Source organism: Vanacampus margaritifer, chromosome 9 (assembly GCF_051991255.1).
Source record: "Vanacampus margaritifer isolate UIUO_Vmar chromosome 9, RoL_Vmar_1.0, whole genome shotgun sequence".
In the NCBI taxonomy this organism is placed as follows: Eukaryota; Metazoa; Chordata; class Actinopteri; order Syngnathiformes; family Syngnathidae; genus Vanacampus; species Vanacampus margaritifer.
In genome coordinates this window covers 12,106,124-12,118,925 of record NC_135440.1, presented here as the reverse complement: position 1 = coordinate 12,118,925, position 12,802 = coordinate 12,106,124, and the positions used below count along the sequence as shown (strand labels likewise).

The 12,802-nt window shown below is 37.9% G+C and overlaps 2 protein-coding genes across 5 annotated transcripts in view; one reads left to right on the top strand and one right to left on the bottom strand.

Annotated features, from left to right (window-relative positions):
- dnah5 (dynein, axonemal, heavy chain 5) overlaps positions 1–4,342 on the bottom strand; it is a 97,477-nt gene extending 93,135 nt beyond the window's left edge. Inside the window, exon 1 of the mRNA XM_077574836.1 lies at positions 4,155–4,342. Coding sequence (XP_077430962.1) covers positions 4,155–4,244 — 90 coding nt within the window. The 5' untranslated portion in view covers positions 4,245–4,342. The remainder of the gene's footprint in view (positions 1–4,154) is intronic.
- Positions 4,343–5,207: 865 nt separating this feature from the next.
- triob (trio Rho guanine nucleotide exchange factor b) overlaps positions 5,208–12,802 on the top strand; it is a 120,317-nt gene continuing 112,722 nt past the window's right edge. For 2 of the 4 annotated variants that reach the window (XR_013295225.1, XR_013295224.1), the window contains exon 1: positions 5,208–5,696. Coding sequence is in view for 2 of the 4 variants with exons in the window: in XM_077574794.1 (XP_077430920.1) it covers positions 5,627–5,696 (70 nt within the window). In the remaining 2 variants the exon portion in view is untranslated. The remainder of the gene's footprint in view (positions 5,697–12,802) is intronic. The other 2 variants (XM_077574794.1, XM_077574793.1) reach the window with 2 other exon arrangements.

The following is a 12,802-nucleotide window of genomic DNA, read 5'->3' as shown; positions in this document are numbered from 1 at the left end:
TCACCAGTATAAAAAAAATCAAAACAAATCTACAAAAGAAGAAAAATGATGAGGTTTGGCCAAATACACAGTTCAGTATACAGCATTCTTTAAATGACTGGTGAGCTCAAAAGCATCAAAGGCTCTGGAAGGCTGCCGAAGGCAACATAAGTGGATAATCGCCGAATCCTTTCTTTGTTGAAGAGAAATCATTCACAACATTACAGTAAGTCAAGGATACTCTAGAGAAGTCAAAATAAAAAATACACAGACACAATCATGAAGGTAAACAGAGAGGGGTTAGCGCAAAGTGCAGGCCATGGATAATATTCAAGCATAGAAAAGATGGATGTGGATAAGACAATAAGGTTCTATATTCACGCCCAGGTCAAACTGCAAAAGGCCGGGCTACACCAAGTTTAGGTATTTTCACAGACAGCTTGGCACAGTTAGAAAAGGGTCATTTATGCCGACACCGTTGTGGGCGTGAACAGCGACGACTTGCTTCACTATTAATCGTAGCTGCTCTTCATATTCCCTTTGAAGAAAAAAAAAACACTCAAAGAGGTGCTCAGTTGGATATGACGTCTCGGAGTTAGGGCGTTGGAATTTCGTGCCCCACCTTGGTTCTATCTCTTGCATTTCATGTCAAATTGATTGATTGATTTAGATTGAAGATTTCAGCACCCCCGGAGCGGATCTTACATCCTCAAACAGACAACAGAGATAAAACAACTTTAGCCATCATTACCTATCTTCTATTTATGCTGCGCATGTACGTGTAAATATTTTCACTGTCGCGCAGAAATCAATGTAATAATTTTTCAAAAATCAATGACCATTCAGAAGTGTTGAAAATCGCTTGCTCTCTTTGACAATGCAATCTTAATGGATTTAAAAAATGCATTCATTCATTCATCTATTTATTTATTTTTGCTTTGTTATATTCCAATCAGAGTAAATGCCCACAAAAGTCAATTGTGCACACAAAAAAGTCCTATACATCCACACAAATACATCTACACACCCGCACACACAAATCTACCTCCCACCAATTAATAATAAATTCCATTTGTTTTCATTGTGACATCTAACAGTTGCGCGTCATAACTCTCTTCACACGGATCCAACTGATGCGTTTATATTGAGAGAAAAAAAAAATCTGTGCCAAGCTTTGCATTTAAAAGCAGTTATCTAATCAATTATTCAATACCCCATGGCAGATTTTCTATATCGAACTGTCATCTTGTGAGCTGCTGTGAAACAGGAGACTGCCTGTGAATTATACATGTGTTGAGAAAAAGAGCGAGATCTACAGACAGAGGGAGCAAGAGAGGCTTCTTTCTAAGGTTCTCGCTGTGATACATGCAGTGATATACTAAACATGTTATTTATTTATTTATTTGTATTTATTACACAACGTGGTGCAGTACACTTACTGGCCACAATATTAGATACACCTACAAGATCTAACGTACTCCATCCAGTGTGACGTTAAAAAGTGTGCCTTCCTGAAGACAATAGTGCTTGATTGGCATCGTCAGAGAGGTTAATTGAACAATAAGTGTATTATTGTGGTTGAAGATTTCAGTGGTTTCAATACTTCATCATACTAAGAGATGTTTATATTTTCCCCATCTAATATTTAAACACAGCAAATACATTAGAAATGATAGGTAGGAAGAAAAAAAAAAGGGTCAGTAGGCGGCCATTTTGCCACTTCCTGTCAACTGAAAATGATATGATAGTTCCTCAGGGCTCAGGTATAACGAGCAATCTCAGCTCAGCTTAAAAAAACAGGTGAGCCTTGATTGGTCGTTACCTGAGCCACTGTGATGTCATTCTCAGCCAACAGAAAATGGCAAAATGGCTGCCCCAAGATGACTAAAAATGAATGGATTTTGCTGCTTAACTCATAATCTACAAACGTAGTATTCATTACAATACTGTTTTCTGACTAGTGGGAATGCATAGAACATGATATTATTGTAAAGAAAATGTTTGAGTTGATTTTCCTTCTTAACAGGGGGCTAGGAATAATATTAAGAAAAACAAGACTGAATGCAATAAATTAATCATCCAGATTTTCACAGTGTATTTTTTTCATAAATTTACTGTCACTAATTATCTGTTGAATCAAGAGAAATAACAGTTTGATATACAATTGATTTTGGCTTTAATTGCCTGTATATGCTCCATGGCTGCCAAAGGAACTGGTTCTCTTGTATTTGTTGATGTGATTGCTCACAAAAGCAGAAGTGTGAATTTTGAAGTGTCTCAGGCAATATTATCTGCTCACATTTAGCCAAATGCTACAGAACTCAGTGAACAGCAGTGCATATGGACAATAGCCAGGAGCATACAGCAAAAGCAACCCAATCATTTTCTAAGGCAAAGACAAAACTGAAGGGAAAATGCCACTAGTGCAAACAGGAACTGAAGACAGTTGCAGTAGATGACTGGCAAAGCATCACCAAACATGGAATGTGTAATTGACTGCAAACTAATGGCAACCAAGTACTAAAAAGTCAAAGCTTAATTTCTAATTTTGACTTGAATTAAGATTTAGTGAGAAATAATAAATCCAATTCAAACCCAAGTTGGTCATAAAATGTGTACTTTCTCGTTTTAAAACCTCAATATCCATGCAATCTATTAAGTACAGTGTAAGCATGCTGCCATCTAGTGGACTATCGATCACAGTGCACCCAGCAACTATTTTTAATCACTGCTGGGAGGCTAAAGTAAAACGGTGTGGTGATTCTCAAAACAATTATCAACTGTCTCGCAGGAAAACTGACCTGGTCTAGACTTTAACTCGTTTTTACATTAGTGGACAGGGATTTGGCTGGCACGGAGTTTGAGTAGTAAGCACATTTGGCTCAAATCTTCTGCGGGTCCGTTGGGGGGGTCAAATCCGCTAAATATGGGATGGGCAACTTAAATGACGGAGGGGCGCAATTTCTAGTCCTACCAGTGGACCACACAGGACTATATAGCCAACAATGCTTCCTAACTCGATGTATGACAAAATGTCAGTTTTATACTATTTGTCCTGCATGTGATTCAAAATGCCCAATTAGGCCTGCACACATTGCAACACAGGGCAGCTCACTGCTTTGTTGAAGGAGCAATGGTATGTCTCCCCCGCCCTGTTGCTTGTCCATCCATTTGCAAATTTAAGTGTTAAATATGTCCATGATTTTGGAGCACAACATTTTTAGTAACTCCTCATGCACTTTCAACTAACTGTCAACACCTCTCGAAGAAAACAAATTGCCGTTCTTTGTGTAATTTTGATTTGAGAGCTTGGTGCATCTTCAGTATTTGACACATTACATTCTCTTCTAAGCATGCACTGCACTATTCAATGTTGATTATTTTTATTGTTATTATTATTATTATTGTAATAAGGATGTTTTGAGAACTTAAAACAATGTACAATGTTGCTGATTTGTTGACTACATATTTATGGTTGTGTTTTGTTATTGTTAGCTTTTTGGCTCTAGGTTGTACTTTACTATCTTCCGTGGATTTATAATGATAAGTTCTGTGAGTATTTATTTTATATTATTATTATGGAGTAGTTCATTTTTAGTTACGTTTGTTATCCTCAGCAATATATTTTTGTATATTTTTTATTATTATTTACAATTGATGTAAACTAAGAAAATATGGCGAAGGGAGGGGATTTAATAAGTCTTGCGACTTCTTCCCACTCCCTTTTGAACATGGAAAATCGTTGTTAGGTGCCCTTTGTTGAATTTTGCTTGTTTTGTAGCTATTTTATTTTTTTTACTGTTATTGTTTTTGCTTTGTTTTTATCCTTTTTCATGTTCAAATATACTCAAACTCAAGTGCTATATGTGGTTTTACATGTTTTGTAGATGAGCATACTTTTAAAGAGAAGTTATTGAAGTAATTACAAAACGTATGGTAATTTGCATAACATGTACTGTATTGTTATTGCACTGGTACGAAGTTGCAATTAAGTTTAAATGAACACGTGTAATCAGTGCACAACAGTATAAACAAGACACGAGAGCAAGGTACAAAGTGATCTGAAGAGTCATTTAGATTTTCGTCACTTACACTAATAGCTTCTCAACAATAAAATAAAGGCTGGAATCGAGACAAATATAATCCCACTGAGCTCAAAGTATTACGGCCCATACCTGCAGTTCCTTGAGGGTCTCCACAGGCCCAGTTGGTTGGCTGCTTCGGTTCCTGTAGCTAGCTTTTAAGAGACGAGACGTGGACGACATGCCTCATACATTCCTCCTTGTAATCAATTCCTAATTAATTCGTCAACAAATATGTTGATTTGACGGCGGTTTCTTCAAAATCACTGAAGCTAACGTGCGGCTGCTTCTACGTTTAGTGGTCAACGTGTTGTTGTTATGGTTACCACGGTAACGCATGCAAGTGGGGGAGGCCACTTTAAAATGGGGATTTTTGCGTGCTTGCATAGTCGTGCCATTAAGTCAAATGTATATAGTGTGTCAGTACAAAAAAAAAGGATGACACTGTTTTAGGCCTGTTTATTTGTGATTGCAGTTACTTACTGTGCAGTGACTGCACTGCATCATAAACTCCTGGGGGGGACAAAACAAAACACTTTCATGGGGTACAGGGAAGAAGCGAGGGTGTGATAGTCACCAGGTGGTCAGGCGTGTTACTGGTTATTTATTTAATCGTTGGAGTTTATTATTTGGTACTTAATTGTCCATGTTTCAGATTAGTTTTTATTCCTTTGTCAATGTCAAATTATAAGTATTAGATATATATGCATATTTTAAATGAAGGTTAGAAACCTCCCGAAAAACAACAAGTGGCATTCAAATATTCACTACGTATTTTATTTACCTTTTGCTCGTTGAACAGTTTCCAATAAGCAACTACAAAAGACTGCCTGCAGGTGGCAGCAGCGTACTGTAAGGCATCTACACGGTCCAAGCAAGAGTTGTCAGGAAGCGATGAACGGGATTGTGGGCCAAATGACCTCATACTGTGGCGTCGTCTTCCTCAAAGCCGGTAGAGATAGGCTTCGAACGCTTCATTTATGATTGTATAAATGTTTGACCCTCGTAGAGGAGCAAAAATATATTATCGCTCGGCTCGTGATTCAAAGGCTGACACGCCCACGCGGGACGCAAGAGCTGAACTGTCAATGAGCTCATCATGTGGGCTTCATCTGGTGTGAAACGCCAGGAGAATGACACTCCCTCACGGCCCGCATCAGCACCGCAGTGACGTGGGAGGGGGATAAATTCAAAGTGGTGCACAATGCACCAACTCCACCTCCTCCACAAACGGAATCCCAGGATATCCCACCCCCAATCGTTTCCAATCCTCCTCCCCTATTATTTTTTTTTTGAAACCTCCACCTTCTCTCTCACTACAGTATATCACCCCTCCCTTCTCTTCCTCTCTTGAACTCGGGAGCGCCGCCGCTCGGTCGCGAGGATTTCTCCCTTCTCGGTCAAAATGGAGGAGGAGGTCTTTGGCTTAATGAGGGGAGCGCCGATTCCACGGTCGGATCTGCTGCGATGAAAGGTTCCAGCTTGGTTGTGTGATAAGAACCGACACCAAACCGCTCCCGTTTGTGGATTTTTGAGGGGCGGTTTGCGCACGAGAGAGCGCAGCCATGAGCGCAGCGGAGGGGCTGGATGAGGCTGCAAAGGACTCTCCAGACGTAGCGGCGTTTTTCAAATCCGGTAAGTCAGGAAGGGGCGAGTCTGGGTCCAAGCAGGGGGAGTAACGGCACGACTGTCAGTGTGCTCACCGGTGGGCTGTGTCGGTCTTAGATGGCCTCACGTTGTCTGCAAAGAAAAAAAAAAGGTTGGCCGCACCGGCTTGTCATTCTGTGGCGGATCAGAACCATTAATGATACATTAAATGTGCGTGATCAAGAGCTGCGTGGCCCTCTTAGAGGCTTCATGCGTAGATAGCTTCCCCTATATACAAACTGGGCACATTATCATCAACATTTAGCGAAGACTTGGCCAAAATGATAACTTCATCCTTTTGGACAATCATGCATGAACGGGCGATGCATCGCACGGGGCCTTTCTGAAATGATGGCATCATCGTCATAACAAGAATAGCCGAGCTTGGTGTAGTGCATCCAAAACGTAAACACGTTTTATGGGGCCTGCACTAGTGGGTGACATCATACACACCGGCGTTGTTGTGATGGTACTTGGAAGGGGAGAGCTAATCATTTGATTTGTACTTTTGTTCGTTCGTGGTGTCGTTTCATGACATGGCATCCTCTCAAATGTCCTAAATATATGCATCGTGCTTATGAGTAACTGTCCCACAATATTAGGTACACCTGCACCCCCATGATCCAAAAGGCCTCTCCCTGATTGCAAGACACTGTTTAGACCAACACTTTTGAGAATGCTATTTTTTTTTGTAATGTTTTGTTATCAAATACAGCAGTGCAGTAAAATGCATCACACCACAAGATTCTTCATGTCAAGGCTACCAAAACAGCTCTTAGAATGATGCAGTTCTGTTTTTCGCCACTATAAACTACATCAACAATAATGAGCATTACGTGTAACTAAACATGCGTACATTGTATTTCACCATGCATCATTGTCATTCAACAAAATAACTATTGTACAATTTTGTGGTCCACGCAAATTAACCAATTAACTTTATGAGCGATAATCTGAGTTGGAGCAGATAGATAGATAGATAGATAGATAGATAGATAGATAGATAGATAGATAGATAGATAGATAGATTCTATCTAGCTAGCTAGTTAGCTATCCGACTAGGCTAGCTATCCAGCTAGCTATCAGACTAGCTATCCAGATATATATCCAACTAGCTAGCATGTTGAAAATTTGAAGTTGTTTTAACAAACATTCTTATTGGCATTTCAACAAAGTTTTTCTTCTTTTTTTTTTTTTAAGGCTAGTATTTTTTTTTTTTTACTGATCAAATAATTCTCGTCTCACAAAATTAATTATCGACCTCCTTGACTACTAATAATTGGTATCGTTATCAGCCATGAAAAATATATCAGTTTATCACTAGTGGATGTTTTCCCGGTAAAATATTATGCACTTCTTATTTACATGAATGCAATAATATGTCAATGATGTATAGATAGATCATTTCCTTATTAGTCCCCCAATCATGTCCTACTTTCCTACTCAAACTTTAAACTTCATGTGGCCCGATTGTGACCCCAAAAATGCTGTTACAGTTTTTAAAAGGTCCATTTTGTGTTGAAGTGGGGTCAGGAGGAATGATGCTGTCCTCATAAGAGGGGGGGGGGGACCGCTACCACAAGAAACAGCTGTCTCCCTCACTCTTACTCAGCTGTTTTTCTCTCTGACACTCGGTGCCATTGCGTCTGCAGTTCACCATTTACGTGCTTCAAACAAAGCACAACATTCTTACACGCGCACCAAATTACTTATACAGAAATTAAGAAAAAAAATCATATAAAAAAAGTGCCTTTATGTAAGCTTCTCAAATCGCTTTTTTTTTCACTCACTGTTAATAAAATATACAGTAGATGGGATTTAATTTGTATTGTGCGTTTCCATCTTCAATGTACTGAAAGTGCATTAAAAGCTTTACACACTCCTTGTCTACTTGTTCACCTGAGTACCCTGCTCTGCTCAATGACAATTTGACATGGTGTGCCAAAAAATCGATTCTCATAAGAATCCCGATTCTCATTTAGTACGATTCAGAATCGATTTCAAATGTCCCAAAATCGATTTTATTTCAATTATTTTTTACTTTCTTTGTCTTTGTCTGTGTGTGCCTTTATTTGGAGCGCTGTTCATGTTGTACCCGGTTTGGCCACTGAGGGGCAGTGTGGTTCCACGCGGTCTAATACACTGTTAAGTTGTAGCCACATTAGAGAGTAGAAGGAAAAAGTCACGATCAAGTTATTCCAATAAAAAAAAAAAAAAATCCAGCATGGAGACATTCTTTTGAGTGATAAAAGTGCGCTAATTAGCATTAGCGAGTCAGACTTGAGTAGATCATTACAATTCCTTGCACATCTATAGATTGAAGCAAAAATCATTGTCGATCAAATCATTTTGAATCAAAAATTGTTCTTAACGAAAAATTTCTTCTGAATCGAATCACAGACCCAAAAATCGGATTTGAATCGTGAGACATTCAACGATTCCCACCCCTAGTGGTCATGATGGGGTGAAAATCGACGGGTGGTCTCATAAATTGTACATGAGAAAGAAGTCAACTTTGCTCGCCAGACAGTTGGGAATGTTGACTTTTTGATCTTTGTAAATGCCTTTCAATGTATTTTCCCAAAGCTGTCTTGTACTGTATCAGACAATGATCACAGTTAAGTTGGGCTGTTTGGATATTTATATAACAGCAAAGGCAGCTCATACAGTATTCATGATGGAGAAAGAAATGGGTATGGCCTCCGGAAACAATACTATAATGTAGAAAATGTAAGGAAAAACACATTTTTGTTCTCAAGTTAAGTGCAAAGGAAGAATAATAGCTGAGCAGATGAAAACAAGAGTGGTTGGTTGTTCCCATCTTTTTTTTTTCTTGCCACTCACACACTCTTGTGAAATCATGATGGCCTTGAGGGAATGCACTAAATTAAACATTCATTCAAAGCCCCTAATATGCTTTTAATTCAACTATTGCTCTGTTCTGTAACCTAATACTCTTCATTCATCCGTGCAAACAGTATTGATCTTCTTAGTCAGGATTCTAATCTATCATTGCGCTCTCTAGCTCTACTAACTGTTGTGTCCAGTCACTATTTTTATTTTTTTAGTCGGGTAAAAAAAACCACACATTCTTTTTGTTGTATTTATATCTGTAATTTATGTTAATTTATCAATGATACTAAATACACATCTGTTTAGGTTAAATACAGCATGTGTGGGAATATTTTAAGTGACTTCTAGGTTGTTTACAGGAGGGTTTTTTATTATTGCCAATCCCACTTGTTTTCATTTGTCCAGTACACAACCTAATTGTCGCCAGCCTGTTGCATGCAGAAATCTTGGCACACGACTGCTCATCCTAATTGATCCCAAGCTGTATGTTCTAATTCAAGGCTCTGATTTGTTGAAGTGTGTTGGATTTTCCTGGAAACCTTTTGGCACTTTGGCACCTTTTAGTTAGTGAAAGGTGATGTGGTAGCGTTTTCTTCCCCTTTAGCCAGTGTACCTTAGTGAAATATAGCTGTCTGCCTACTGAGTAGCTGAGATTTTCAGCTTCAAGGTAAAGTGAAGACAAACATTGTGTGACAGAGTTGACATTTATAACAGAACAAAGCCAGTTGTTTTTCTCAACTTGAGATTTGCCTCATCTGAATAGATAATTATTAGCAGCCCTTTAAAAAAAATCATGCTGGTCTTTGTTAGAATATTTTCATTAGACTGAGCTCTAGAGCTGTCAAAATTAATCGATTAATCGACAAGTAATCGATTATCAAATTAATCGACAACTATTTTTATTGTTTGGAGACATTTTTTAATTCAAAATTTTCAGCATATCAACAGTAATTCACTCATTTCTGTAGTTCTTTATGAAAGAAGACTGATCATCATCTATGTTTAATTAAAATAAACACCTATTTTTACTTTTACCTTTAAAAATAAATAAATCACTATATGAATATGAACAAGGAAATAAACACCAACCACCGGTTAATTAACAGTAATTGGGTGAAAATACTTTTGTAATACATTTTAATACAAAATTAAAATGGATCTGATTAGTCGATTAATCGATTCTAAAAATATTTTATAATGACAGCACTATTGTCAAACAGAGCTGTCAAAATTAATTGACCAGTTATCGATTATCAAAATAATCCACAACTATCGAGTAATTGTTTGGAGACGTTTTTTAAATGTATTTAAAATTGTCCAAATCCTCCGATTTCAGCATATCAACAGTAATTGTTCACTGATTTCTGTAGTTCTTCAATAAAGAAGATTGATTATCTTCTGTGTTTAATCAAAATAAGACTTTTGCAAACATCTGTTTTTACTTTGGAAAACAATGACCGAATTGGTATCATAGTACAACATCAATCCCCCCCCCCCCCCTTTTTTTTAAATCACTATATGAATACGAAGTACAAAGTAACCACCAATGACTGGTTAATAAAAAGTAATTAGGGGGGAAAATGCTTTTGCAATACACTTTAAAATTAATCTGATTAGTCGATTAATCAATTGAATAATCAATAGATTAATCGACTCTAAAAATATCCAATACTGACAGCACTACCAAGCTCCATCTCAGTTCCAGACAGTTGTAGTGTTTAAACTGCGAAATCTCACTACCCCCACCAAAACATTCCAAAAACTGCCCATCTCATTTCCGAACACCATACTCATCCACCCAGTCACATTTTTATTCATTTATTCAAAGAAGAGTTTGTAGTTTCATTTTTTGGGGAATGTACAGTTAATTAATACTCAAGAAGAGGCAATAAACTTTTAACAGTCAAACTGTGAAGTCAGCTCCTTTGTCTTGGGACTTGTCCAATTCCTTCTTTTTTTAACTTTTGTTGGCTTTATTGCCAATTTCATCAAAGCTCTCTAAACCCAACATAAGAGTGCCCACGAATGCATGAGAATGATCGACGGCTCGTCAGTCATGCCTTCTGTCTTTGATTGGTTGTTTTTCCTGGGGCAGCGTGGTTTCTAGTGGCTGGAGCCGGCTGATTTTTCTTTCAAATATAATTTCTCTCATGTACTACTGCTATTTAAATGGACTAAGTGACTCTAAGAAAGTCCCTAAGGTCATCTTTTTGTTTTAAATTCACCATCATCAGCAACCTGTCAACTTAAACCAGTGGTTCTAATCTTAACCCTGTTTGAGGTGCTAATTAGGCGTGATCACCTGCAGCCAAGCGGAGCGTATAATTACGAATCATATGAGTCAGGTGCGTGTCTTGGCCTTTTCACAAATCTTGGGATTTACTGGGCTAACTTGGGACCTCGGGATTGTATTTCGTTTTAATGTCATGTGGAAATGTGTGTTCATGCAGACAACAAATAAATAAATCCCTGGATGTTCGCGTCCTTGAATTTTGAGAAAAGAAAGTCTTTGAATCATTGAAATATCAACTTTAAATAAAACTTGGAAGGACAATGACAAATTAAAACAATAAGAAAGTGAAATAAGAATAGAATGAACTGAAATAGCAGAACAAAAATGTTGCGTTATGGCCTCTTGGGGGCAGTGTGGTGCCGTGCAGCCATGACTTGAAAGTTGCGATTGAATTGTATTAAAATACCTCGTTTTTCCACACATTGGCAATAATTTGTGCCTTTGTGTAGTTCACCTACATCTCACCTGTGGGTATGCGTTCCCACAAGATTTGTGTGTGGATTTTCGTTATTTGAAAACACTCCCGACGTCGATGCTAACTTCCTGTTAGCATTGGAATGGGATCCTCCCGCAGGTTTTGTAATTAAATATACAGTGGATGTAATTCTTAACGCCGTGTGTTTAGTTTTAAAGTTAAGTCCAACTGCGGTGTCATTAAACAGCTTAAAAGACGCTTATGGACAATAGAATAACCAGAATAACATATGCTACAGTGCTACACACTTGCTAGGTGCTAATGCTACGCAAGCAAAATGGTGCATTCAGGGTACTTTCGCAGCGTCGGAAACTTCGTCAATAACGTTTTAAGGGAATGGCCGATTGTTTTGGCCGATGTTTGAAGGCCAATGATCGATTAATTGGTCAGGCCCTAGCCGGAACCCTGAAATAGAATCACCAGGTTAAGAACCATTGAGTTGAATCATCCAGTTGACTAAAAATAACTTCTAAATAAGGCACATTATATATATTATTGAATTGAAATGGTCACTTGAGTAACATATAATGGAGTTAGCGGGTGTGTGCCGTGGCATTATTGTACAAAGCCACATTGTGAAATTCAATTGGCGTAGATGCTAGTGGATGCGCTCTGCAATAAGATTGTCAGACCATCTTAAGCTATTTGTAGCTCATTAACTCATTCACTGCCATTGATGCCTATGAACGTCAAAAATTCATTTGAACTATTTCTATTAGTTTAGCATTTTTTTCCCACTTTTGTTAACAAGAGTATGACAACCTAGACATTTTTTTAACAATCTTTTTTTTGGGGGGGGGGGGGGTTGTTAAAAATTAGGGGTGTCAGGCAATCATTTTTTTTGACTTTTCATGACTTCAATAGCTAACTCACGATTAATCACAAATTAAATGTACAATAATTTTTTCCCTAGGTTTTCATACTCTTGTTAACAGAAGTGGAAAAAAAATGTTGAACTAATAGAAATAGTTGAAATGAATTTTTCACGTCTATAGCCGTCAGTGGCATTGAATGAGTTAACGCCGAACTGGACTTGCCAAAGGACAGCGGCCATTAACGTCCAAGGAGACTTTGTTTTGACTGTGTGAGACTTTTCCATCCATCAGACACAATACATTGCAGACAGGTTTTCTAATGTGTGCCGGCCTGGATGTTGAATAATGGATTTTTCCACATCAAGGGAATAATTCTTTTTCTTTTTTCTTTTTTTTCTTCTGGAAAGCTCAGTATTGTTCATTCGGTAATTTTACCGATTTAACATGTCATCATCATTGCTCTCTTTTTAATTATTTTTTAATTTTTATTGATTTTTATTTTGCATGTGCGTGTGTGCGTACGTGTGAGTGTGTATTCATTAGTTCACCTAAAACCTATTAAAAATCCCATACCGTTCACCTAAACCGAATACTTCAGAATCCAGCTAGAGCCGTGAGATTGTCAGGAGAAGGATCAAAGAAAAGAAAGGAAAGGGAA